Source organism: Rhinolophus ferrumequinum, chromosome 17 (genome assembly GCF_004115265.2).
Source record: "Rhinolophus ferrumequinum isolate MPI-CBG mRhiFer1 chromosome 17, mRhiFer1_v1.p, whole genome shotgun sequence".
Lineage (NCBI taxonomy): Eukaryota > Metazoa > Chordata > Mammalia > Chiroptera > Rhinolophidae > Rhinolophus > Rhinolophus ferrumequinum.
Window position 1 is genome coordinate 7,729,618 of NC_046300.1, and position 26,818 is coordinate 7,756,435.

A 26,818-nucleotide genomic window follows, 5' to 3' on the forward strand; every position below is an offset into this window, starting at 1 on the left:
CTTACAGATATTCTTTACGACTTTTTTTTCCTGGCATCTTCTAAAATTCTATGTTTGAGATCCTTTTTTCTAATGTTTAATTATTCTAGGCAAATGAATTAAGCAATTCAATTGCATCCAGCAGAATTTGTTCCAAGTCACCTGAGGAAAGAACAAACTTGAGGTGTTTAGACTTTGTTTCTTGGTCAGTGAACCAAGAAGGAGACATAGGTGTGACAATTTGTACTTCATGTCGGATTTTCTGTCCTACTATTAAAAGCTGCACATTTCCACAGCTTTCGCCAACATGAAGGGGGCCTTCTTGAATGCCGTCCTTGCTCTGGTCATCTCCACATGGGCTGCCTTTGCAGTTGGTGAGTTACATGTCCTTGCTCTGCCCACATTTTCTGCAGTATACCCAGGATCATGGGGGAAATTAGAGGTAGACGTGGAAGTGACAATTAGTTTTATTTAATCCTAATTCCTCATGTTACAGAAGTAGAAGCTAAAACACCCCCAAAAGAAAGATTCACACAATGTCATTGGTATCAAAGCTGGGAGTTGAATCCAAGTCTTCCAAATCCAGGACCATTAAACTTTTCAAAATACCTGGTCACCATTCAGGATGTTCAAATCTTAGAAAGTTCGTTTCCAGAATCTATATATTTACATTTCTTCAACCCAAAAAGAACTTGATTAGGCTCTATGGAAGTAGACTCAGATATCATTCTGGTTAATGGCTGGTTTTAGAGTAAACAGTGTTCATGGGCAACTGTAGGAAATCTCTGAAGGGCTCCACACATTCTTCTTCCATTTGGACTCCGAAATTCTTTCTCATTTGCCTTCAATCTCTTACTTTCCACTGTTGCTCTCTCTCACTTAAAATATTTTTTCAAAAAAAAAATACATATATATATTTTCAAGACTCTCACATTTAAGAGGCTCTGTAAGAAATTGAAAACTATTTGTCGTGCTTCTCGTATCTTATGGGAAAAAACCTTTTCCCTCCTCTACTAAAGAAAAAACTATTTCCTTCTATTCACAACACTTCTGATACCAAATATGAGGGATTTCCACACCAAGTAATTCTCCAGTTCTCTGTGGACACCATCGGGGTGTCCTGCCATTTAATTCAATTATGACACTCACTATCTGGCATTAGCACAGACCCAACAGGTTAAGGACTCAGTCCCACAAGACTGTGCCCTACTTCAGACACCAATCACAAGTCTGGGCCTCCAGTACTTCTGACTGACTGGCTATAAATCAGCAGTTCCCATGACTCCCTCTTCAGGTTCAATAATTTGCTGGAATGGCTCACAGACCTCTGGAAAGTGTTTTACGTACAATTACCAGCTTATTATAAAGGACACAGCTCAGGAATGGCCAAATGGAAGCGATGCACAGGGTAAGGTATGTGGGAAGAGGCAAAGGGATTCCATTCTCTCTCCCACACCTCACTGTGTTCACCAGCCTGGAAGCTCTCCAAACCCTTTCATTTAGGGTTTTTATGGAGGATCCATTTTGAAGGCACGATTGATTAAATCATTGGCCTTTGGTGATTAACTCCACCTCCAGCCCCTCAGGTTGAGCGGTGGGGCTGAAAATTCCAACCCTCTAACCACACAGCTGGTTCTTCTGGCAACCAGCCCCCATCCTCCAAGAGTCACTCATCAGCAGAAACTCAGGTGTGGGGTTGAAAAGGGCTTATTATGAATAACAAAAGACACTCTGTCTTATTGCTCAGGAAATCACAGGAGTTTTGGAGCTGTGTGTCAAGATCTGGTGACAGAGACCAAAAATATATTTCTTATTATATCACACCTTCCCTTCCCTATCGAATTTAATTCCTCTGATGATATCTAGACATTAGCATAAGGATAGAAATACAGATCAATAGCAGAGTATTGAGAATCTAGGGGGAAAAAGACCTTTCTTTTAGGGTGAATTAATTTTAACAAGGTTCCAAAACAATTTGATGAAGAATTGTCTTTTCAACAAATGCTGGAACAACTGGATATTCACATGCAAAAGAATGAACTGGACCCCTCTCTCATGTCAGAGACAAAAATTAACTCAAAATGGATCACAGAACTGAATGTAAGACCTAAAATTATGAAACTATTAGAAGAAAATATGAATGAATTTTCATGACCTTAGGTTAGGCAAAGCCTTCTTAAATATGATACCAAAGGCAGAAGGAACAAAAGAAAAAAATAGGTAAACTGCACTTCATCAAAATAAAAAAAACTTTAGTGATTCAAATGATACCAACAAAGATATCAGTAAAGTGAAAAGACTACCCAGAGAATGGGAGAAATTATTTGTAAAGCATATATCTGATAATGAACTAGTATCCAGAATACATAAAGAATTCTTACAACTCAATAACAAAAAGACAAATAAGCCAAAAAATTTTTAAACAGGCAAAGTATCTGAATAGACATTTCTCCACAGAAGATACACAAATGGCCAATAAGCGCACGCAAACGTGCTCAGCATCACTGGTCAGTGGAGAAATATATATCAAAACCATAATGAGATGCCACTTCATACCCACTAGGGTGGCTAGAATCAAAAAGAGATAAGAGCAAATAGTAGTAGCAAAGACATGGAGAAATTGGACCCCTCATACACTGCTGGTGGGATGTAAAACGGTGCAGCTGCTTTGGAAAATAGTCTGGTAGTTCCTCAGAAGGTCATCATATGATCCAGCAATTCCACTCTTAGGTATATACCCAAGAGAAATGAAAACACAGGGCCACACAAAAATGTGTAGTTGAATGTTCACAGCAGCCCTTCTCATAATAGCCAAACAGTGAAAACAACGAAAATGTCCATTAACTGGTAAATGAATAAATAAAATATGAGATATACATACAGTGGAATATAATTTAATTATAAAAGTTTTTTAATTATAAAAAAACTGATGCATGCTATAACATGGATAAACCTTTAAAACATGCTAAGTGAAAGAAATAACACAAAAGACTACATATTGTATAATTCCATTTATATAGTTTCCAGAAAGGACAGAAGACAAATTAGTGGTTGTCTGGGGAGCGGGAAGGGAACAGGTGTTGAGGGAGGAATGAGAAGTGACTGCTGATGGGTACAGGGTGTCTCTCTGGAAATATGAAAATGTTCTAAAACTGATTGTGGTGATAGCTGCATAACTGTGAATATACTAAAAACCAATGAACTGTACACTTTAAATAGGTGAATTCTTTGGTATGTGAATCATATCTTAATACAGCGGATATACATAAAATAGAGCTGATGATATATTACACTTATTATATATTATAATAGTTACATCAGATTATAGTATATACTATAATAATTATATCATTATATATAATATTATATATATATATATGAATAATTGCAAAGACTGTTTTGGATCAAGATTATGAAAGTTTTAATGAAACCCAGCATCTTTTAAGGTATCTCGATATAACTATTTCATGGTAATTTGTAACTTATAGGGTGTTTTCTAAAAATAGCTGAGAAGGATTGCAGAAGTTGTTATTTACCTGTAAAGCGGAAGAGCCAGAAAATCTCCATTTTACCTGAGGGGAAGAGGCAAAAGTTTTTGGAGTCTTCACTTCTTTAGAGGGCATCATGTATCAAAGAGGACTCGCAGCCTCTTCTGATGGGGTCTGGTGCTTCCTGTGTGCTGACTGGGGTCTCCCTCATCCCAGCTATTTTCCCTAAGGGCAGAAGACAGAGAGCAACAACTCTTCTGAATGTTTTGTCTTCTAGAGTTCCCTCTTCCCACAGGCGAAGGGGCTTCCTTAGAAGACACAAAGGTGAGTTCTGCTTCCTTGGTTCCCAAGAACAGGAATGGGGAGAAAATCGGGTTCCTTGATAGCCCCCATCTTTCTTCTGGGAGATGGGGGGAGGTGGGGACCGAGGGGACTTGCCTGGGAATAACACCACAATAAAAGCTGAGTCATCAACTCTGTGTAGCACATTTTATATGTGCCTGAGACCTCTTTCCATTCATTATCCCAACCGGTTCATACAACTCTCTTGTGAGATAGAAGGCAAGTATTTTGCATCATTAAATGGATGAAGAAGTCATGGCTCCAATTCAGGTCTGTCTTATGCTGCAGTGGACATTCTTGCAGCTGGGATGTACCAAGACATACATCCTGCCACCACACACCAAGGTTCCACAATGTATTCACTTTGTCCCCTTCCTTCTATATAAGTTTGAGCCCACTGCTGTCGGAAGCACCGCATACAAGTTACTCAGTAATGTTCATAAGGAAATTTTAACCTTGAAAGACATTTTCCCCTCTGTAACCTAACAATCAATTTGCGGTTGGTAGGGCAGGGATTTTCACTAATAAGAAACTTATAGCTCAGACTGGGAAGTCCACAGATTATCTGTTATGTGACGTATTGTATTGTATCATGTCGTATCGTATCGTATCGTATTGATATTGTTGGTGGAAAGTGCCAGGGGTCAAACACTGAGGCTTCTGAAGCCTGCTCTCCCAACTCCTGGTCTGCTGCTCCTTATTCCACCCCCTGCCCCACTACCAGGAATAACAGTCAGAGGACCTGGAGGAAGGCATCTAAAGCAGCAGTCTATGTCTTACCTTCAGGTCAAGTGCATCCACAGTATAAACCAGTGCTGGTTTTTCTCCTACATCAAGCCAAGTGAACCCATATGTGGCAGCGACCAGGTTACCTACAATGGTGAATGTCATCTGTGCTTCAACATTCTGTAAGTCTTGCTTTTATTCTTTGTCCTTTCAAGTCCGGAGGCTAAAGGTGGCCCCACAGGATAGGAAGGACCTCCCAGAATGCTTCCTACTGGTTAGAGCTTCCCTCACAGACCACACCACTATTTGCTCCTCCATTCCTTCCACACTCCTTCGTGCCCCCCCCCCGCCCCCAGTGATCCCATTCACAGAGTGCAGAAATCCACTGAGGTGAGGGGGCTGTGTCTGGCCTGGGCAAGGATCAAGTAGAATGAACTCAGTAGCAAGTAGCCACAGTATTCATACGTGAAGGTTATCCTCAAGGCCCTTCAGGCCAGAGAACAAAGACTGATGAAGAACAGGAGGGAGCTGGGTGAAGAATCTTCCCAGTGGCTCATTGATTGATCTATGAATTAATATTATTCCCTCAAACAACGTTCTTTAGCTTTCAGTCTGGTATATGGTTTGGTCTTTGGGCCCATCATGTATTAGAAGTTTCGGGTGATACCATGGAAAATGCCCAATTCTCTGGTCCAAGGGGAATAGTGAGGCACAGAGGTTTTCATCAAGGAAGCTGCCTTCTAGAAATGGGGGGGATTCCTCGACATCTGTGTTCTCCTTTAAGGAGAAAAGCCACACCCTTAGGTAACTAAGATTAGAGAGTAAGTCCAATATCTTAAGAGAAAGGAAAAGCAAAGACGTGAGAGTAGGTAAATGTATGCCTTTCTCCCCCTCCTCTGCTTGGTTTCTCCTTAAGAGAAATAATAAATCTTTGTCAGGATGAGAGATGTTGGCTGGGCAGGATGGGACTTTTTTGCATTTCTGGCTGCATAAATAGCAAAAATTATGCTAGAACCCATGAAAGAGTTGTGAGGTAAACAACTTTGGTGTCAGCCTCCATCACTGGTACAGATATCTGACAATCAGAATGCACATCTTGGGGGATTCACAACATCTAGACTCAGGACTGGAGATACGTGAGAGACGGCTTCCAAAGAACTCACTTTGACTCTATTTTTGAATTATTTTCTTAGCAGTTACCATGGGGATTGCAAGTAAAATTTTTAGTTCTAATAATATAGTTTGAATTAATACCAAATTAATTACAAAAGTATTTTAAACACTTTGCTCTTATAGAGCTCCATTCCATCCATCCTTCTTTGTACTGTTCTCAGGCAAATCACGTCTCTATACATTGTACGCCCATCAACGCAGATTTATAATTACTACTTTATACAGTTGTCTTTTAAATCAGATAGAAGAAAAATGATTTACAGACAAAAGTACTGTCTTTTATATTTTCCAATGTAGTTATCTTTACTGGTTCTCTTTATTTCTTCATGTGAATTTGAGTTTTTGTCTAGTGTCCTCTCATTTTAGCCTGAAGGACTTTCTTTAGTATTTTGCAGGTCTTCCAGCAACAAATTGTTTTTCTGGGCATGACTGCATTTCACCAAAGGTCTCATAGTGATGAATCCACTTGAATATGTTTAATTGAAGTGAAATTCACATCATATTCTATTATATATACATACCACAATTTGGTTTTCATTTATCCATTAATAGGCATTTGGGTTGTTTCTACCTTTTAGCTATTGTGAATAGTGCTGCTATGAACATCTATGTACAAGTATTTATTTGAGCATCTGTTTTCAGTGTTTTGGGGTATATAACTAGGAGTGGAATTTGCTGTGTCATATGGTAATGTTATGTGCAACTTTTGGTGGAACCACCAAACTATTTTCCATTTCATCTAGATTATCTAATTTGTTGATGTACAATTGTTCCCTTATAATCATCTTTATTTCTTTAAGGTCACTTTATTTCTTAACTTTCATCAAATGCATACTTTAATTTTATTGCACATTCTCTTTCTAATACTCTGTATTTATACTTAAATATTCAAGATTATTTTGAATTTCCTATATTTGATTTAGGGCTGAGTATGTTTTATATTCCTTGAAAATAAAGATGTACATAGTAGATATTTTTTTAAAATATATATTAAATAAGAATTCATTATTAGCAGAATGTTTCCTTCTCAGACTTAGCTAAAGATTATCAAATAAAACTTAGTCATAAATTATGATGTCTCATAGAGCAAAAATAATCATTTCAAAATATAATTTCTTTCAGATATGAAGGGCTTAACATAACTAAACTGCATGACGGACCATGTGTAAGTAAAGTCACTTTTATTTCTAATTTTTAGGAGTAAACAAGATAGAGTTAAAAGCTCACTGTTGTGGGGGGTTTTAAATATTTTGTTATGAAAATTTTCAAGCATACATAAAATTAGACACAACAGTATAATAAGCCTCATATGCCTATAATATAGAGTCTGCAATGTGCAAAGTGTTTGCCACATTTCCTTCCTCTGCTATCTCTTTTTTTTTTTTTTTTGCTGCAGTTTATTAACACAAATCTCAGACATTACATCATTTCGCTCCTCCATACTTCAGAGTGGACACTTCCTTACACACCAACAATGTTATTTTACACCTAACTAGTTCCTGTCATCATCTAATAAGTACTTCATGTTCAAATGTTCCCAGCCATCTCAAAAATAACATCTTCTGGGGAAAGAAATGTATTTTGGTTTGATATTTTAGCAGTAAAGAACACCTATTCCACCCCTTTTCTTCCCTGCCAGTCCCATTTCTGGGATGTTGAGAAAAGACCGTAACTGGTAGTGGTGGTTATTCTGAAAGTGAATGGACCAGGCCTCGCGTAGCCCTGCTCTAGATACTGTGTCTTTGAATTTAGGGTCGCAGGGCCAAAGCAAGAGCTCAACTGATGCTATAAAGACCAGCATAGTGTTAGGAGGCGTGGAAATGGGACAGGGACAAATCATCTTGGAAGAGAAAATAAAGAAGGTGGAAGGTAAAGCAGATTGAATGACAATTATATAATTTTGTGATAATTGTATGACAATATCTCCTGACACAATCTCAATTAATTTACAAGGCTCATCTGATTTATAGACCAGCATACATATTACTCACTTGGAGGTCTATAACCTGAATGTTTTCTAGTTCCATTAAGGAGAAATCGTAAAGAGATTTAAACACTTTTGTGATTTGGGGTAATTGTAAAAAGACCACATATGATCTCTATTTCTGTCAGATTCTTTTGAGTTGGGCTAATTCATAGAAAATCCTGCTGAATCCCTTCCTCTTATATCAGGACCACAACCGTTGTCAAATAAACCTCTGGTCTTATGTCCATTTCAAACCTGTAACTTCAAAGAGATGCTTTTAAACTTAAGGATATCCATAGAATGGTGTCCAAAGGCTGTTTTCTGGCAGAATTTCTTTTTGCTTGGGGAAAAAGTCCACTGATTTAAATGTTAATCTCATCCTGTACTGGAAGGTCCAGTCTTAGATATTTGCTCTTCTATGACACTGCCACACTGCCACACAAAAACACCTTCACAGAAATATTCAAAATGTTTGACCAAATATCTGGGCACTGTGGTCCTAACAAGTTGACATGAAAAATGAACCATCCCAAAGCCTGTCCCTGAACCACTGGCTGGAAGACACCTCCAATGCAGGACATCTGTCCCAGGGACCAGTACATGAACAAGCAATGAACTTTTTGTTTTATTTGAGCCTTTCCGTTTTTTCGTCTGTTTACAAGATGGCACTTCAGTCTGCCTAAGACAAAAATGAAGATACTATAATCTTCAATCCAGGGATGGTTGAATCATAGACCATTAACACTGCTAAGGGGGTTCTGAAATTCTGCTGGATGCATGATCAACCTACAGAATTGATAACATGTCTACAGCAGTAACACCCAGCTGGAAAATAAAACAGAAACAAAAACTACGAAGTATCTGGAAATTAACCTATGTAAGAATTAAAAACACTCAAGACTTCTGAAAACTTTAAAACTCAAAGGATATTTAAGAGCATAGGAATAAATGGAGAGACAGTCCATGCTCTTGGATTATAACTTAAGTTTTATGACTGCCCTCCACCTTTGCTGCCCCACGGCTCTCCTGGGGTCCGAAAGGCTCACAGAGGCATTCTTAGTGCTCCTCTGCCCACTTCCAGTCTTGTGCTTTTTTTCTTCTTCAATGAAATTAGGATATCTCTAGCCTGCCTTAATTCACAGAATAATTGTTTGGCATTCCTCCTGCTGGACTCTGGGTGTAGTTACCAGTGTGGTAATTTTTCTCTTAATTTCCCCAAATTTGATTTCTCTAAGTAGATATTTCTTTTGCAGGCAAACTCCTGAACTTCCCATGAAGCATTATAGAAGTTGCTGAGTCCGCAGATGACCAAGTGAAACGTAACGGCTGTCTCTTCGAGTATATTCCCATTAGAGGAGAGCGCTAGTGCTACAGAAATCCGATTAGGATCAAATTCATTGATTTGCCTCTTCAATAAATGATTCTCAGCAGAAAAATCTGGCTGGCAAATAATGTTCTTGATTAATAAGAATCTTTTAAAAATATCAGCTATTCTATGTTCTCATCCCAAAACTACATAACTTGTGCCATGGGCTCCTTCTGTTCTTGTATAGATTGTGAGCGACGAGGGAATAGGTTTCCCCAGAGCAGCAATATTTACAACATGAAGACTTTGATCATTATTGAGCTGAATATGTGTCATGTGAGTGACATGGCTTTCACTATATCGGGATCTGGTTTGAGAAATTTTGACCATACCCTAAGAAATTCAGAATTTTATTTGAAGAAAACTTACTGAGCACAATACCTGGAGAAGTGCCTTGCCACAGTAAGGTTCCTAAATCCTTACAAGCCCTAACTTATTTAAGTTTCACAACAAACTCAAGTACAACCTCGTTTCATAGACAAAGTAACTGCGGCTTAGAGACTTTCACATAACTCCACAGTGAGGATTCTATTAGAACGAATTGCGTGCTTAGATCCCTGTATAAAACCTTTGGTTATGGTGTTAGGGACACACTTATATACACATACACACATTAAACTGAGAACGGATGAGGAAATAATACATAGGTGTATGTGAAGCTTACAGAAAGCCAGGCAGGTATAGCTTGGCCCCTTCTTCTCTCCCTTAGCTTGGGAACCAGTGGCCCACAGGTTCTGCTGCTGTGTTGGAAGTTTGACAGGAGTAGGCTCTGCCCTTGGACAGGGGTGGAGGATAAGTTTTATTCAAAGGAATGCTAAGATCTGCTGATATGGCAGAGAATGGAAGCAATAGAGACCAGGTGAGAAAGGTGTGGCTCACAGCATCACTTTGAGGCTATGATGTGATGGGACCGATGCTTGCGGCATTTAACACTTTCCAGGCTGGTCACGTTCAATGTTGGCCACGTTGTTCATAGGCAAGTGTTTCTCTAAATCTGATTTTATCTACAGGCGGGGCAAATGAAGACCTGCGCCAGTGCTGGTCACATGGGTCAGCAAAGGCACCGTCCTTCTGCAAACACTATGGTTTTAGCAGGTAAGGGCTAAGGTCTGGGCCTTAGCGCACAGTAGGTTGCAGTCTGACCCTTAACTATACCAGCACTGGCCCTGACCTTCACTGCATTCCTTTGTGGGGCCCCTGCAGACTCTAAGCAGCAGTAGGGATCTCAGTGAAAGGCTCTGCTGAGGCACAGAGTTGACTTTCCCTGTACAGGGAAGTCTTTCCCTGGGTAGGTCTTGTACATATCAGGGGCAAAACAATTATTTGGTTCTTTACTACTGTTGTGCTTTTTTTTTTTTTTTTTTTTTTTTTTAGCTAGTTTGATAGGCCAGGGGCTTTAAACCACAATTAAGTTCCACATATGCTAAGGACACAAGTGTGTAACCTCTGAACTTTAAACGGTTAGTCCCAGCCTAGCAGGCCCACATTCCATCCCTTATGCTATTCTGAGCTAAACTCACGGCCAAAGGACAAAACTTGTGGAACTCATGCATTTTTCTTTTTTACATAGTTTAAGAGTCACTCTCTACAGAATTGCACACCTGAAATCTATGTATTTTACTAACAATTGTCACCCCAATAAATTTAAAAAATAAAATTTAAAAAAAAAAAAGAGTCACTCTCTACCTACTGGTCAGTTTGTCAATAACTCTGGCCATGGTTTTATAGCTCTGAGATTTACACAGCAGCTTCAATTGTAAAAAGGTGGTGGGTTCTACTTATAACAACAACAAAAATACAGTGCCCTTATTTCAAATAAAATATGCCATCTTCTTAGACTGAACTAGAAAAAACACTCAATGAAATTACCGCAGCCACAAAGGTTAAGAACGTAATGAGAAAAGCCTGTGCCTGGAACATTGTCTTCAGGAATCACATATGCTCAGGAAGTCCAGGAAGAAAAGCAGAGCTTCAGAAACCTGCTCTATCAGATTAGGAGCAGTGAAGAAAGAAAACAAAGGAAGACAGATTTTCTTAAAAGATAATCTTAGAGAGACTCATTTCCTCCCCTCTCTGCAGCCTAGCAAAGAGCCCGCTCCATGGGCCTTTCTTCTCTCCAATAAAATGTTAGAAACTCAGTAAGCCTTCTGGAAAGGAGGAAGGGAACAGCAGAGGAAAATGCCAGAAGAAAAGTGTCTAAAAGAAATGCTACTCCTTATTTGACACATCTAGAAGCTGAGGACAGTGTCTTGAGGGACACACGGCAGAGTTCTCAATTCTCACTGGGTCCCTGCGGGAACAAATTTTAGAAGAACAGCAGCTTCAGCTAAAAGATCTACCGAAAGTGATTCTCAGCTGAACGTTGTGGGGTAGAGAACCCCTTCTCGCCTCCCGCCCAGGAGGCAGCTGTCCTGGGCCTGAGTAACTCAGCAGCAGAGAGCAGTGGTCATTGAAGACTGCTCACAGCGGACTGGGGAAGTTCTGTCAGTGGAGCTCACCTTCAAAGCAGCCCTGGGGTGCCAGAAAGAGGACCCAGAGGGGAAATGGTATTAAAATCTTGAAAATGTTGGATGAAAAAGAAAGACCTGGTTATCAAAGAAGACCCGCTTATGGCTGCCACTACTATAAATTAACATTGCAAGAGGGCAGTATCGTCTTAAATACCACTGTCTAGAAACAAGACAAGACGCTGGTACATGCTCCGCAGGACACAATGAACATAGGTCATAATTCATCTCTTAATGGGATCATTCTTCCAACTGAGTTTAGACTCACAAGTTGGAGACTCTGAATAACTGGTATAGAATTATTGGAGTCCCAGTGAAACTGAACCAAGATGTTTTCAGCCTACTCACCTTCCCTCAGGTATCACTGAGTATCAGGGTCTTTTGACAGGTTTCCAAGGACAAAATTTTGCCTGGCATCTGCTAGGAACTGGGGATTGGCCTGCTTTTTAAGTTTTGTGGATGTGGGGCAATGCTGTGATAATTTTATTGTCTTGTTAACTATTTAGATTCTTTTTGTTGTTGCTGTTGTTTTGAGACTTATTAAGAGACTCGGCATTGAACTTGGGTAGCAGAGTTAGAAGACAGGTGCATTTGGCGCTCATACTATGTTCTCCAACAGCTCCATCAGTATTGAGCTGATATTTGGCCTCCACCTGCCTGCCATTCTTCTATTTCTGTTGGTTCTGAGCACAAGCTCAGCAAAAGGGTGTTATTTACTGGGTCTTCCCCTAAAATTGCATTTGTTCGTACTTTCACTATTGTTGTTGTTGAGATGATCAAAGCAACTATAAAATGCAGACAAAACCTTCTACAGTGTGTGTGTGAGACAGAGACAGACAGAGAATTAATTGCCATGGTTCTAAAAATGGGCAAAGTCCCTATAGTCCAAAGGCATGTTAATAAAGAGAAAGGTAGAAAATATAATTGGAGCTGGTGCCCTTGGAAAATAAAACTAAAAACAGATGTCTGGTCAGTGGCATATGGTAAATTTACTCTCATCCTATGAAGACAGAAATGGAGCCGTACCTTCACCAGCCAGACAGGTGAGAAGTGGGCTTTCCTAAAGACACCTTGTGGAAACAAGCTGCCAGAACCACAGATCCTCCTTCCAACATTCCAGGAGTGCAACACCTGTATGCCGGCACTAGAATCAGTTAAAAATAATAATAAAGACTGTCAACTATAATTTAATGTTTATATACATATAGTCCTAGGATGTGGAGTACAGCATAAGGAAGGGAGACAGCGGAAATGTAACCGCTGTGTGTGATGTCAGAGGGGTAGTAGGTTGGGGGGGGGGGGTTGTCACTTTGTGAGGGGTATAAATGTCCGTTACATTGTTTTGTACGCCTGAAACTAATAATAAAACAATAATAAATATTTAAATTGATGACAGTTCTCGTTTATTTTCTCTCTTCTCAAATTCAGTGATTCCCTTCAAGAAAAAAAATTACCACGTATTCAACCTGCCACAGCTGTACCCTCTCCATACATTAGACTACGCACCAGGAGTACCCTAGTTCTCACCACCCCTTGGACTGCTTCAATAGACTCCAGGGTAACCCGTTTCACAACCTGCTGCTCAAATTCCTTAGCGACACATTCAAGGCCCTTACGACTAGTTTCCCTCACGCCCTCCGTACACCTGGGCTCCAGCTAAGAATCCTCCCTCACCAAGCCCTCATTAGCTATGCTCCTTCGTGTCTGTGCAATCGCTGCGAACTCAAAAGGTTTTCAGTGGCTGCCTGCCTCTGTCCTCCGCGTACCTCTGACAAACACTGGGCAGCAATCTTGTGCGAGGCAAAGAATATGAGAGATCGAGTCAGGCAAGGAGCATTCTGGTGGCCCCGCTGAAGGCATTGCCCTCTGCCAGGCTGCCACCTGGATCGCCCATCCTTTCTACTCTGTGCATCCCGGCCTCGTCCTCCTCTCCGCACGAGGGCGCCCAAGCTAGGCTCGGAGGCGCGGTTTTCCCCCGCCCCGCAGGCGGCTTCATCCTCCCGACCGGTCCCGGGCGAGGGCCGGAGAGAGACAAGCGCCGCCGGTAGTCGGCCCTCCTGCGGCCAACTGTCCCGGCCGTGAGCCCGGGCGGACCTGACAGCACGCTCGCCTCGCAGGGCTCCCCCTCCGCGTCCGGCTCGGCCCACAGCCTCACCGCCAGGACCGGGGGCGCTGCCCGGCCGAACGCCTGAAGGACCCCGCGCGGGCCGCACCGGCTAGCTAGCACGGCGCCCGGTGGCCCGGGCCCGCGGCGGGACGACCAGGTGGACCGGCCTCCAGCGGGACCGGGGCTCCGAATGGCCCAGAATCTGGGGTGGGCTATGGTTCCTGATTCCAAGAGGCAGGGGTCGCTCAGCTGCAGGCCTGGAGAAGTGGAGAGGGGGCGAGGGGATGGCGACAAGAGATGAGACTGTGAGCCTGGGGGGGCCAGAGGGCGGGGCGTCAGGTGTTGTGGGGCGATGGCTGAATTGAGGGGCTGCAGGTCCCCGCAGCGCATGCGAGGACGAGGGGCTTGGCTGCTGCCTTCCCGGAAGCAGAGGGATGGGTGCCTCCAGGTGTGGGGACAAATGTCCAGGCAGCTTCTAAAATTTGTAATTCTCCGATGGAGTGACCTTTAAGTTGAGCAGGTTTCTCGAGCTGTCGTCATTTTTTGTAAAGAGCCAAGACAGCCGTAACTTAGCTGGCATTAGGAAAGGACTCAGGTCCTCTCCTGGAGGGCCCCTAGCGGCCTGGCCTTCGAATAGCTGGATCATTCATTCGTTGGTGCAACAAATACTGTTGCGAGCCAGCTACGTGGCAGGCACTCTCCGGAGGTACTGAGGATACATGGTGAGCAAAACAGAACCCCTGCTTTCATGGGGAAGAAGGAACTGAAGAAAACGTGCAAGGAGCCATGAGACAGTGTTACAAAAGTGAGGAAGACCTAGTGGGAGTGGGAGGAAACCAGAGGAAGCACATTCTGGCTGCGAAAACTTCTCCCACAAAGGCTGCCAGGCCAGAAAGTCTTGGAGCTGTAAGACCCACGAGGCTGGAGAAAAAGAAAGTTCAGGAGTGGGGGGTTCCAAATGAGGCTCCAGAGGGATGCAGGGATGGGATCGTGCAAAGCCTAATAGGCCACGATAAGGATTTGGGGTTTTATCATACTTGAAAGGGTTAAGGAGGGGAATGATATGATTCAATTTGCATTTTTAGTTCACTCTGGCTGCTGTGTGGAGAACAGATAGTAGAGGGTGGCAAAAGGAGAGATGGAGACTGTTGCAGAAGTCCAGGGAGGGAGGGTGGTGTCCTAGACTCGGGTGATGGCAGTTGAGAGGGAGAATTGTGTGGATTTGTTTGAGATGTGCTGGTTACATAAAACTGCCAGAACTTTGCTAGTGGATATGGAGGGTGAGGGAGGGGAGGTGTCAAAGACGTCTCTCCCTAGATACATGGCAAAGATTCCACTTGCTTTTGGGTTACTCACCACCTGGGATATTAGGGAGATTGGGATGGCTGATCTTATACTGGTTAGACGGGGCTTAGCTTTGTGGTTCGAGTGGCGCATCTTGCTGAAACCTACAGAAAGGACCTGAGTAGAAGAGACCTTGGCACAACACCACCTTTGACATAATTGTCAGGCAACTTGTGGGCTAAGAAAAAGGACAGTGTTGTCCAGACTGCCCTGTGTGTGTTCGTGGAAGCCTTCTCTATTGGTTGGCAAATAGGGGTTCCACCAGATCATCTTTTGAGACCTAGTCCTTAGTCCTGCAGAGATGACCAATTTCTCACATGCAGATATAATTTCATAATTGGAAGAGACCTCATATTCTCTTAGTTCAGTTTATAAAATACTTTTATATGCTTTATATCATTTCCACAATTATTTATTGAGTTCTTATACCATGCTAGACACTAGAAATACAAGTATGAATAGAATAAGATTATATAGGTTCATTTAGTCAATACATCAAGCACCTTTGTGTCAGGCATTGTTTCAGCTGCTTCAGATACAACGAGGTTGCAACTAGTTCCTGACCTTGGAGTTGCATGTCTACAAGCCTCGCCATTGAGGACTATGTGTAAGAGTAGATAAGAGATGGCATCCAGCAGACTTGCTGGTGTCCTGGCAACACCCCAATTCTTGTCCAGTCTTCCAGTTTTAGAAGTGATGGGCACTATTGAATAGAAGGCCTTTGGAGTGGACACAGTCTGCCCTTGTGGCCTGGCTGTTGAGAAGTGGAAACTGTAAATCCTCTGGAGAACACCAAGGACAGTTAGGAAGGGAAGGGAATATTGGAGAGCTAGGTAGTGTTTAAACTTGAATTTCTCTTGAATGGGTAACTCTTTCATAGGCTGCAGTCACAGAAAGCAGGTAATGTACTCCACAGGGCAACCTGAATGCCCCCTCTACCAGTCCCTTCCCTCAATCCCATGAGTCCAAATGGCCATTAAATACAAGGTACACATGTATATAGTAACAATGTATACAGTTTTACTTTGTAACTGTCATGTGCTTTTTGGGTGTCAGGAGTGAAAGAACTGGTTGACTTGCAAGGCTGCGTGGCTCCAGAGTCGTACGGTGGGGAGTGCAGCCCCGCTGGGTCCCTAATCCAGCTCTCTGGTGGCAGGAGGGAGATGACCTCAATCTTGCGAAGCCCTCAGGCTCTCCAGCTTACTCTGGCCCTGATCAAGCCTGATGCGGTCGCTCACCCACTGATCCTGGAGGTAAGAACGAATCCTAAGCCTCTGCTGTATATATACCCTGGGCACTCCTTCTGTTTCAGGTGCCACAGGGCCACTTGTGAAGACTGACAACACAATCCTGTGTTAGATGCCATGGAGGCAAAGCTAGGAGCCATGGACTCAGACCCTAAGGAGACTAAAAATCTTTGGGAGAATGGGGACACATATAAAATAATAGGACCCAATACAGTAATAAGAAAAACCAACCTCAAGACAGTGTATGTATATTAGTTTTCTATTGCTACATAAAAAGTTACCACACATTTAGTAATTTAAAAAACATTTATTATTTCAGTGTTAGAATCTGAGGTATAGTAGGCTTGGCTGGGTTCTCTCCGTAGGGTCTCACAAGGCCAGAGCCAAGGTATCAGCCGACTGGGCCCGATCTGGAGGGTGTGGGGAAGAATCCACTCCCACACTCATTCGGGTTGCTGGCAGAATTCGGTTTCTGTGGTCAGAGGACTGAGGTCCCCATGTTCTTGCCTTTAGGTGGGGCCTTGTCTCTAGGGACCACTCACATTCCTCATCAGATGGCCCACTCCATCTTCAAGACAGCAACAGGGCATCAGATGCCACAAAACTGACTTCTTAAGCTCCCAGCCAGATAAAACTCTACTTTTAAAGAGCTCATGTCATTCAATAGGCCCATCTGGATAATCTCCCTTTTGATTGAAGCAAAGTCAACGGATAGTGACCTTAATTACACCTGCAAAATCCCTTTTGTCGTGTAATGTACCAATGACAGTGCATCATATTCAGTCCTGGAGATTGGGGTAGGATCTCAGTGGGGCTCGGCGAGGGTCATTTTGGCATTCTGCCTACAATAGTTGAGTAAGTATTAGCAGTCCTGCTAAGCCAGCCCACTGTGGGGAAGACCAGAGCCTTCGGGAACGTGGCCTGCCTGTGTTGGGACTAGGACAGGCCACCAAGGGAAGGTGGACTTCCACTGATGCACAGGAGGGTAGGTGTGCCACCGCAGGGAGGTGCTGAGGCAGGACTGTGTGTGTGTTGGGGGGGGGGCACAGATGGGCTGGGCTGGTGGGACGAGAGAATCGGAAGAGGCGGAGGGCAAGAAAGTGCAGCCTTGAGCAGGGGACTAAAGTGGTTGCACTTCATTCCATGAATAATAACAACTCAGAAGCTTCTGATCAGTGTGTGACATATAAATTATGGTGTTTTTAATTTATCAAGTGTGGTGGTTCAGAGAGTGGGAGAAACTCAATGCACGACCACTATCAGGAGACTCATGGTGGTCTGAGTGCTACTTCCTGTAGGCTTGCGCGCAAGGGGCTGTAGGATGGGGGCAAACACGGCACTTCCTGCCCCCTCCACCCAAGGCACACACTCTGGTCATGTGACTGAAGGTCTTCACCTCACCTTCTCTTCTGACCCACACGGACAGACTCAAGTCCTGGCCTCCGATGGGTCCTCGCGATTCTTTGAGTCAGCCCGAGCCTCCTGTTCACTCAGATGGTCCTTTTGACTGATTTTTATCTTTGTGGTGGTGTTTTCCCAGGCTGTTCATCAGCAGATTCTGAGCAACAAGTTCCTTATTGTACGAATGAGAGAACTTCTGTGGAGAAAAGAAGATTGCCAGAGATTTTACCAAGAGCATGAAGGTAGGATCAACAGCCATCTGATCCCAAGAGGCGTACAAGAGACTTTACCTGGACACACAAAGGCAGGCTCTCTACTTCCGACCGTAAAATTGTAGCCAGTCTTCTAAAGTCTCTGTTGATACACAAACTTTTCATGATTATCAGGTTCTTGTTTTTTTTATATTTTCTAAGAAAGTTCGACCTCACAGTCCCAACCAGAAACTTAGTTTTATGTCCTGATAACATCAGTAGTTAACATTTAGTAAATGTTTACTGTGTCAGACATTTCCTAATGCTCATGATTTCATTTCTTTCTTCCAGCAGCCCTACGAGGTAGGTTGTGTTATATCCCCAGTACACAGATTAGGAAACTGAGTTAGGGAAGTCAATGACTCCCCCAAAATTGCAAAGGTTTTAAGTGGCAGAGCCAGGTATGTCAGGCTCCAAGGTCCTCGTTCTTTTCTCTAGAAGTTTTTATCACTCCATGTTAGGAGACAGAAGTACTACAAGTTCTCTTGGGCACCAGTGTCTTGATGAAGGTTGTCTTTTTGCAGGGCGTTTTTTCTATCAGCGGCTGGTGGAGTTCATGGCCAGGTACTTCTAATTTTGGTTCCAGCATCTTCATCTACTAAGACACCTTTCTCCCTGCCTCCTGTATAGATTCATTAATTTCATTTGTCACTCTGTAAAGTTGTAATCAGTGCCAAGTGTCCAAAGAAATGTGGGCTTGGGGCTCTGACTAGCCAACACTGAGCTGGTGGCCACCTGTCCCAGGGTGGTCACCAATCCAGTGGCTATAGAAGAGTGTTGCTGAATGCTGCCTAGCAACTCTGCTGATCTCTGTGGCTTCCTAGTACGTCAGCAGTAGCCCTCCCCCCCATCACCTTCTATTTGAAGCAGCATTGGTACTCAGCTACTAGAAAAGGCAAGAAAACTCTCAGGATGTACAGTGTGCCTTTATCTCTGCCCTGCTCACGGCATGCCCCCCTAAATCCGATAGCCAGATTCCTGCCATGAGCTCCTTTTGTTCACAGTGGGCCAATCCGAGCCTACATCCTTGCCCACAAGGATGCCATCCAGCTCTGGAGGTCGCTAATGGGACCCACCAGAGTGTTTCGAGCACGCCATGTGGCCCCAGATACAATTCGTGGGAGTTTTGGCCTCACCGACACCCGGAACACCACCCATGGCTCTGGTGAGTTGTCCTCCCGGGTCCACGGCCATGAACAGGAGGATGGTTGGGGTTGGTGGGCGGGCCATATGCTGGGGTTGAGAGTCAGGTCCGTCCAGTGAGCTTTTTTCCCAATTGTATTTCTGGCCTTTGTGACCATCTCAGCAGATGTGGCCCCAGGACTGAGGGGCAGGAAGGGGAAGTAGAGGCTCAGGTTTCTGAACCTGACTCTGACCGTCTCTTGCCTCCGTTCAACACTCCCTATTAGAATCCCTTCTCTTCTTTACTTCCTCTTACAGACTCTGTGGTTTCAGCCAGTAGAGAGATTGCAGCCTTCTTCCCTGACTTTAGTGAGCGGCGCTGGTACGAGGAAGAGGAGCCCCAGTTGCGCTGTGGCCCCGTGCGCTACAGTCCCGAGGGCGGCATCCACTGCGCAGCCGGACCAGGAGGCCCCGGCCCAGCCTGATGCAGGCCTGTGGGTCTGGAAGACTGGGGGCATTGCCCATCCTTTCTCTTAGTCCTCTGGTCCAGAGCATTCTCTTGGGACCTGAGAGGCCTGGGGCTCGTGGTGCCATCTCGGCTAGGCACTGCCACCTGCCTGGGGGCCTAGCTTCTCACTGCCGCTGCCTCTAGAACCTAACTCTCTATCTACCTCTTCTCTGGAATGTTCATGGCTGGGTCAGAGGGATGATGGCTCCTCTTTTTTCTGAAAACTATTCATCCTTTTTCAAGGAGGAGCTTGCCTAATTGACTTGCCTGAAAAATGCAGGGACTCTGTATAAGCGACATCTGGCCTGTCTTCTCAATACAAGTCAGCATCTAGCGAATCCTCACGGCTGGGAGCACCTGCACGTGCCTTCTTTCTCTCTGTCCTGGAGTACTTGAACCTGTCCCGAAGCCAAGTTTCCCTCTCTGCTAAGTGAAGAGAATTGTGTAGCAATCTCCAGGAGGTTCACACACACAGTGTGCGGCTTATGTCATGCAGAAAGGCACCCTGGGACAGAGCTGAGTGTGGGCTCAAATCCGTGCTGTGCACCTGGCACAGGGCTGCATCCTGAAGGAAGGGGCACCTTTTATTTGAATAAAGGTGTATCTGCCCAGTGGAGGCATGTTTTTATGACTCACATTTTTCTGGTTTCCACAAAGCCACTAAAGGTCGCCCTGTCTCTGCGGTAGCTGAGGATGACAGTTATCAATTGTATGACGAACCACCTCAAAATTTAGTGGCTTGAAACAATAACGATTTATTCGTATGTGTCTTTGCATTGGCTGGGTAATTCCACTGGTCTAACTTGGACTCACTCACGTGGCTGCATTCAGCAGGTGGGTCCAACGTGGTCTTTCACTCTGAGCTGCTCATACCATGAAGAGGGCAGGCCTCCATTCACAAGCTCATGAAGCTTCTGCTTGTGCCATGTTTGTTAACATCCCTTTGGTCAAAACAAGTCACACGGCGAAGCACAGAGTCCAGTGGGAAGGGCCTGCATAAAAGCATGGATACCAGGAGGTGTGAACCATTGGTGTCCACTTCCATGACAAGTCAATGTCCCAAAGACACTATTTCATACCTACCATGTTTCCCCAAAAATAAGACTTAGCTGGACAATCAGCTCTCATATGTCTTTTGGAGCAAAAATTAATATAAGACCGGGTCTTAAATAATATAATTAATATAATATAATATATAATGTAATAATACCAATGTCTTACATTAATTTTTGCTCGAAAAGCCGCATTAAAGCTGATTGTCCGGCTAGGTCTTATTTTCGGGGAAACGGGGTATTATAAGCTGAATTGTGACCCTCAAAAACCCGTATGTCCTAACCTACAGTCCCTCAGAATATAACCTTATTTGGAAATAGGGTCATTGCAGATATAACGAGTTACGATGAAGTCATACTGGAGTAGGATGGACCTCTAATCCAATATAACTGGTGTCTTTATAAAAATGGGAAAATTTGGCACAGACACGCATACATGGAGAACACCAGGTGAACATGAAGACAGAGATCAGAGCAATTCTTCTACAAACGAAGGAATGCTAAAGATTGCCAGACTAACTGCTAAAGCAGAGATGACTGTGCCCACCCTCCCCCAAACTTTAGTTAGCTACCCTCCCTGTAGTTAGAGCACACATAGAGCCTTTGTCAGTTCTCGAATATAATGGATGAAAAGGATAGAATACCCTGCTTTTCTGTTAGTATGATAGCTGGTACAGTCCGTTACCTTACCACAAAGGACACAATCACGGTCTTAAAAGCAGGTAAAATACCTCTTTATTGTTCCCATACAAATCAACTCTACATCTATACAAAACCAGCCTCAGAGGGGTCCCCGGAAGTCATTATTCCAGTAGTATGCCTCCAGGTCTCCTATCTAGTCCTTAAAACTCTGTCCCTCTGAGTATTTCTAGCTCCATGTCTCCCTCAGTCCCTACCTATGTGGCCGTCATAGAGAAGGTGTCCTTGGTGACTGACAAAGTGAAATGACTAGAGATTGAAGGGAAGGGAAGGGATGTGATTGGCAAGCAGAGCAGGAAAGGGAAGAGGGAGGGGATGGATGTGAGCGAATCCAGCACCTAGCTGTGAAGTATCTTACAGAAAGCTGACGGTGATTTTGAAGCTGAAAAAATCGCGAGTCCAGGGAAAAGGTTTGAATAAGAAAAAAGTAATCAAATTCTGTTGGGGCTCAAGAAAGACGAAGACTGAGGGGAAAAGGGGGATGAAAAACAAAGATCATCAGTGCTGTCGGCATACGGTGCACTGAGCGGTGGGCACAGAAACAAGACTGCAGAGCTTCGAGATACGTGTGGGACGAGGAAAGAGTGAATAATGGGGATTACTTCCCAGTTTGTTAAAGAGATACGGGAGCTGGAGAGAAAATGGGATTAGAAGAGGTTTTTTTTCAGAATGGTAATAATCTGAACATACTTAAATGTTAAGGAAGTGGTCAGTAGACAGGGACTGGTTCAGGATAAATAGAATTCATAATCGCTAATATAAAGTTCCTGACAGGCAGGACGGAATAGGATCTCAGGAAACAGGAGTGGAGGGACTGGGGAAGTAAAATGGAAGAGAAAGCCAACCCAAGCATGGGGTACTGAGCTGGTCACCACTGTGGACAACGGGCCTCGATCTAGCTGGAGGGCCTCTGCCTGCCACCAGAGGCCAGGAGGCTGGGTGTGTGCCTACTTGTTTCCATCATCCATTGTCAAGCATTTACCAGGGAGACTGAATTCTTTTGCGGGTCCAGATTTGCACATTGCCAGAAGGGCTTCCTGCATTGAACCAGCAGAGGAGCTCCTGAGAGGAGCATAAGAGAAATGGAGTGAGGAGCTCTGGGGTTTCTCCTGGGTGCAGCGTCAGGGTAAGAATGTGGCCAAGACGACGGAGATGGGACACAGAAGTGGTCCAAGGCTGTCCACCCCTGGTCGTGCATGTGCACAGAGCCAAGCAAATTCCTGGTGGGCCTCAATCTCTAGTGAAGACTCAATGTAAGCAGATTAGTGGGGGGAAAAACACATTCCCCACTACTGCGAGTAGCCCTGAGGCCACAGTTGAGTCTTATTATCTCCATCCTTTACATACCATATTAAATTCCTTCCCCCAGACCAGCATTTACAGGTCTAAGATGCTTACCGACCGGGGAAACACAGACCTTCTCTCTAAGGGGTTTCACCTTGGCGAGGAGCTGATTACTGCGAGTGCGCACTGACGGTTATCCCTGGGTATGGAAGCGCACCAGAGAATCCCCTGGGCTCAGATGTATTGTTCCTTCCCCCCTGGGAGCAGCAATGTCAGCAACGCATGATAATCAGGGTCAGTGACCTACGTGAGCACGGTAGCTCCTTTCTTTCCCTGGCCATCTGCCCTCATGAGAAGCTCAAAGTGACCCAGTCAGTCCTAGCAGTTCAGTGGGTACTTCTGCCGTGGCAGAAGGCGCGCCCCTTCTCCTCCTTCCTTCCCACCCCCACCCCCAGTAACAAGGAACTCTAAGTCAGAAGGGCCTTTCTAGGCACTGGAAGCACAGGTTTCCACCAGGTACTCTCTGCAGTGCCCTGTCATGGAGGTTTCCACCTTAGAATCCGCGTGTAAGGTGTCTGCAGATGGGTCCAAAGCAGCGAACACCTACGTCTTGTGTCCCAGAATTAGATTTTAGGAGCCCAAAGGAATGTGAAGGACTAGGCTGCTTGTGGGCAAGGAACTGAACAGAATAAGCCCTTCGACCCAAACTCCTGCCTCCCAGGCTGAATCCCACACCATCAATTATTAGTTGTGAGAACCTGGGCAAATTACCCACATTTCTGTTTTAACTTCCTCATCTGTAAGACTGGCGTGCTACTGTTACCCACATCACATATTTGAGTTTTTTCTTGTCTCTCTTCTTTCCTTGGGGACAGGCAATCCACCAGGGGTCCTAAGCATCCTGCATGCTCAGTTCTGGTGGTGAGGATGGGAGCTGTCATAAAGACAAGGCTTTCTGGAAGAAAAGAGCCAGTTCCAGGGATATAATGTGTTCTCACCCAGTGTTGGAGCCAGTGTTCCACCTGTTGATAAAAGTTTGTAGGCTGCGTGGTGGGTGGTAGGACTGAAACAAGCCCCTGGGTGTGGTCTTGGTGGTTGCTCACTCTCTTCCAGGGGAAAAGGGAAGAATGTTATGACCGTGGGACAGCCAGCCCTGCAGCCTGACTGAAAGGTGATCCTAGGCCAAGGTGTCACCAAAGCTGAACTCAATGTCAGGAATGCTAAATGAAGAGCTGCCTGTGGGGTGAAAGCACTCCAGAGTCCTTGGCTGAGCCCCAGGCAGCCACTCACATGTGAGAATGCAGAGCCTCGCTTCTGGCAGACCAGCATTCTCCACATTCCCGGGCACTCCCTTCCTCCTACCCCAACCTCAGCTGCTCTGAGGGCGACCAAGTTTCCCTGTCCCCGAGGGGAACCAAAGGCTTTATGTGCCTGTCTGAGTATGCTGGGTAATTTTCAGAGGGGAGAGACTCCGATTTTTACAGCCCTACTGGATACAGGTGCCTAAGGCACCACGTCACCTGGTCGGGCCGGGGTGAAGGGAGCACTGACTGCACGCGTGCCCAAAAGCACTGAAGACTGCAGTGTGGACCCAAGTGGCACAGCGGGAGTCAGAAAGCACCCCAGTGCTCAGCAGGTGCCAGGAGGCACATGGAAAGTGAGCAGCACCAACCCTGGAACAACACCCAGGGTAGTAAAAAGGCCTCCCTGCTCTTTCCCCATGAGACCTGCCCTCCCGTCTCCTGGTGGCTATGGCTTTAGCCCCTGATGGCCTCCTAAAGGGAAAAATGCACCCAAATTCAACTGATGGGTTTGCAGTGGGGGAGCTAACGTGACCTTGTGAGTGAGGCTTCTGGGCCCACTCGCGTCCTGCTGACTGATCCTCGTAGCTGACATGCGTGTTACACGCCGGTATTGAGAATGCTCATGTGCATTCAGGGACTGTCACGTACACACAAGTGATCCCAGTGCCCTTCCAGCGGGTTCAACAGAAACAACATAGAATCACGGGAACAGAAATTGCAGCTTAAAGACTTAATGGCTGTCAGAGAACTCAGAGTGGACAAGGAATGGAGCAGAAAGGAAGGAGCCCTGGACTATACTTCAAGCACTGGTTCATCTTCCCACGATGTGTGACGGTGAAAAAGCAGCCTAATAGATACCACATGTTATGCAACTAGTGTCTCCCAGACACAGATCTAGATCCATCTGACCATTATTTCCTACAAAAGAATAACTTCCAAAGTTTAAAAATGATTATGTACAGAAGGTGGCGGTATGTATTTGCTTTAACCTGAAATCAAGTATATTCATGATCTGTTTCTGCATTTGTGTACGTTTTGCTTAAAAATCAAATAAAACACTTACCATTAAAATATACCAAATTAAAAATATAAGCAGTATAGATTTAGCTTGAGAACAGGTGACAGAAATCCAGCAAAATATGGGTATTTCAAGACAGACCTCTTCACAACATCTATTAGAACCGCCACATTTTCTCACCTGTCAGCCTCTCACCACACGAAATCCTCGGGAACTGCAATCTCCAAGTTTACTCTCCCATGAATTCCTCAGTCCACAAATTCTCCCTCAGACTTGTTCTTCTTGGTCATACATGGCCCTGGGGAAGCTGGGCCCTTGAGTCATCCAAGGTCAGGGTGCAGAGTGGGATCCACCTCCCCAAACGAGCAGCCCTGGATGCTGCATCTGAGTGCACCTTCATCCCAGTTCTCCAGGAGCTCCCGAGGACTACAAGTCCTGGATTCTGAAGTTCTGAGAGCCCACGGTCCCTTTAAGACTCATAAATGCCCGACCCTCATCCCCATCATCCTCTCCTCCTCTCCTGGAGGCTTACCCTAGAACCCAGCATGCGAATTACAGGAGCCAGTTCTGGGGGCCTTAATTCCCACCTCTCACCCCAAGTCCTAGAAAGAAGTATCACTGGGTCAGGGTATAAAGGACCTTCTCAAACTGGGTAAAGTAGGGGCAACAAGACAGGGGAGAGGAGGGAACAATGACAGAAACAGCTACAGAAAACCAGGACTCCTGGGTGAACACCCTCACAAAGCCTCATGGGAGTGGCCTCTAAATGCAGACCTCTTAAGATGTTAAAATTGTGCAGAAGTGAGGTGGGGTAATGTGGGTGCCTCCCTTACTCATGGAAGCGTAGGGTAGGGAATCAGTGACAGTAACTTGAGTTGACCTTGGAAGGTTCTATCCTCACCTCCATGGCAGTTGGGAAAGCAGCAGATGCAGCAAGGAGCCCCTCCAGTGACCCTCTGACCCCTCCCCAAGCTCTCTTCCCCACCATCCCATCCTGCAGGCACTTTGTGTTCCGTTATAATACCCCTTCCTGAAAAAGAGAGAAAGAAAAAGAAAGAAATCACCTAAATGTAAAGCTACAATTATAAAATTTCTAAAAGAAAATGTAGACTATCTTCACAACTTGGGGGTAAGCAATGATTTCTTAGACAGCAACATTTTTAAAAAGCTAATAAATTAGATTTCATCAAAATCTAAAAATTTCTGCTCATCAAAAGACATTAAGAAATCAAATAGGCAAGCTCCAGACTAGACAAAATATCCACAAAGCAAATATCTGACAAAGGACTAGTATCCTGGATATATAAAGAGCTCCTACAACTCAATAACACAAACACAAACAACCCAATAAAATATAGGCCAAAATTTGAACAGACACATCAAAAAGGAAGATATGGGATATATGTATGGCTAACAAGTATATATAAAAGTACTAAACTCATCAAATTATACACTTGAAATTTATACATTTCATTGTTGTAAATTTTACCTTAAAAATTTGGATTCTACTTAATAATATGCATACTGAAGTTTTTTGAGGTGAAATGTACTGCCATTTTCAGCTGTCGACTGGCAAAAATAACTCCAGAAAATCCACCAAAAGAGCGGATTATTCAGAAAAAGAAAAAAGAAACAAAAACCATCACCGCAGCAGTGCGGGAACACACGCCTCCAACCCGGGGCTCTAACCGGCCGCCCCCCGCGTGAAGAATAGCCCAAATTCCAAGATGGCTATTCTATTTATTAGTATCCCTCTCCTGGATTGTACCATATAGTTTTAACAGGAAGTCAGGATTAGAGAGTTAACAAGGGGCCCAGCTTCACCCATAGTCCTCCCAGCTCTACGGTTAAGCATTTTAAGATGCCAGTTCACTTTTATCTTTATCACAGCTTACTCAGAAGTGCATCAAAATATAAGATGGCTTAATAGATGA

General features: G+C 44.4%; 2 protein-coding genes and 1 long non-coding RNA gene across 7 annotated transcripts; 2 read left to right on the plus strand and 1 right to left on the minus strand.

Annotated features, from left to right (window-relative positions):
* Window positions 1–201: 201 nt before the first annotated feature.
* Window positions 202–13,739, plus strand: SPINK8 (serine peptidase inhibitor Kazal type 8 (putative)). Its single transcript, XM_033132848.1, has 5 exons — window positions 202–353; window positions 3,745–3,791; window positions 4,596–4,717; window positions 6,831–6,873; window positions 13,665–13,739. The coding sequence occupies exons 1-5, from the start codon at window positions 287–289 to the stop codon at window positions 13,737–13,739; spliced, it is 354 nt and encodes a 117-aa protein (XP_032988739.1). The 5' UTR covers window positions 202–286.
* Window positions 13,666–20,272, plus strand: NME6 (NME/NM23 nucleoside diphosphate kinase 6). Of its 4 annotated transcripts, none has more exons than XM_033132292.1 (6): window positions 13,666–13,861; window positions 16,055–16,251; window positions 17,786–17,888; window positions 18,422–18,461; window positions 18,902–19,062; window positions 19,338–20,272. In XM_033132292.1, exons 2-6 carry the CDS (start codon window positions 16,162–16,164, stop codon window positions 19,502–19,504), a joined length of 561 nt encoding a protein of 186 aa, XP_032988183.1. In that variant the 5' UTR covers window positions 13,666–13,861; window positions 16,055–16,161; the 3' UTR covers window positions 19,505–20,272. The 4 variants fall into 4 exon arrangements, with proteins under 4 accessions (XP_032988183.1, XP_032988182.1, XP_032988184.1 ...); XM_033132291.1 differs by having other exon boundaries at window positions 16,155–16,251; XM_033132293.1 differs by lacking the exon at window positions 13,666–13,861 and adding an exon at window positions 13,938–13,959.
* Window positions 17,763–25,779, minus strand: LOC117036880 (uncharacterized). 2 transcript variants are annotated; one of them, XR_004425451.1, is made up of 4 exons: window positions 25,065–25,779; window positions 20,345–20,519; window positions 17,937–18,000; window positions 17,763–17,842 (listed from the first exon to the last, which is right to left on the minus strand). It is a non-coding gene; the product is annotated as an uncharacterized LOC117036880 (long non-coding RNA). The 2 variants fall into 2 exon arrangements; XR_004425450.1 differs by lacking the exons at window positions 20,345–20,519; window positions 25,065–25,779 and having other exon boundaries at window positions 17,937–18,415.
* Window positions 25,780–26,818: the final 1,039 nt, after the last annotated feature.

What these genes read in the sequence shown, in the direction of transcription:
- SPINK8 (XM_033132848.1), top strand. Translation starts at nt 287, where the DNA reads ATGAAGGGGGCCTTCTTGAATGCCGTCCTTGCTCTGGTCATCTCCACA. An exon ending in CATCTGTGCTTCAACATTCT is followed by an intron (nt 4,718 to 6,830) that starts GTAAGTCTTGCT and finishes AATTTCTTTCAG; the next exon opens with ATATGAAGGGCTTAACATAA. An exon ending in AACTGCATGACGGACCATGT is followed by an intron (nt 6,874 to 13,664) that starts GTAAGTAAAGTC and finishes CTCGCCTCGCAG; the next exon opens with GGCTCCCCCTCCGCGTCCGG.
- NME6 (XM_033132291.1), top strand. An exon ending in ATTTTACCAAGAGCATGAAG is followed by an intron (nt 17,889 to 18,421) that starts GTAGGATCAACA and finishes GTCTTTTTGCAG; the next exon opens with GGCGTTTTTTCTATCAGCGG. An exon ending in CTGGTGGAGTTCATGGCCAG is followed by an intron (nt 18,462 to 18,901) that starts GTACTTCTAATT and finishes TTTTGTTCACAG; the next exon opens with TGGGCCAATCCGAGCCTACA.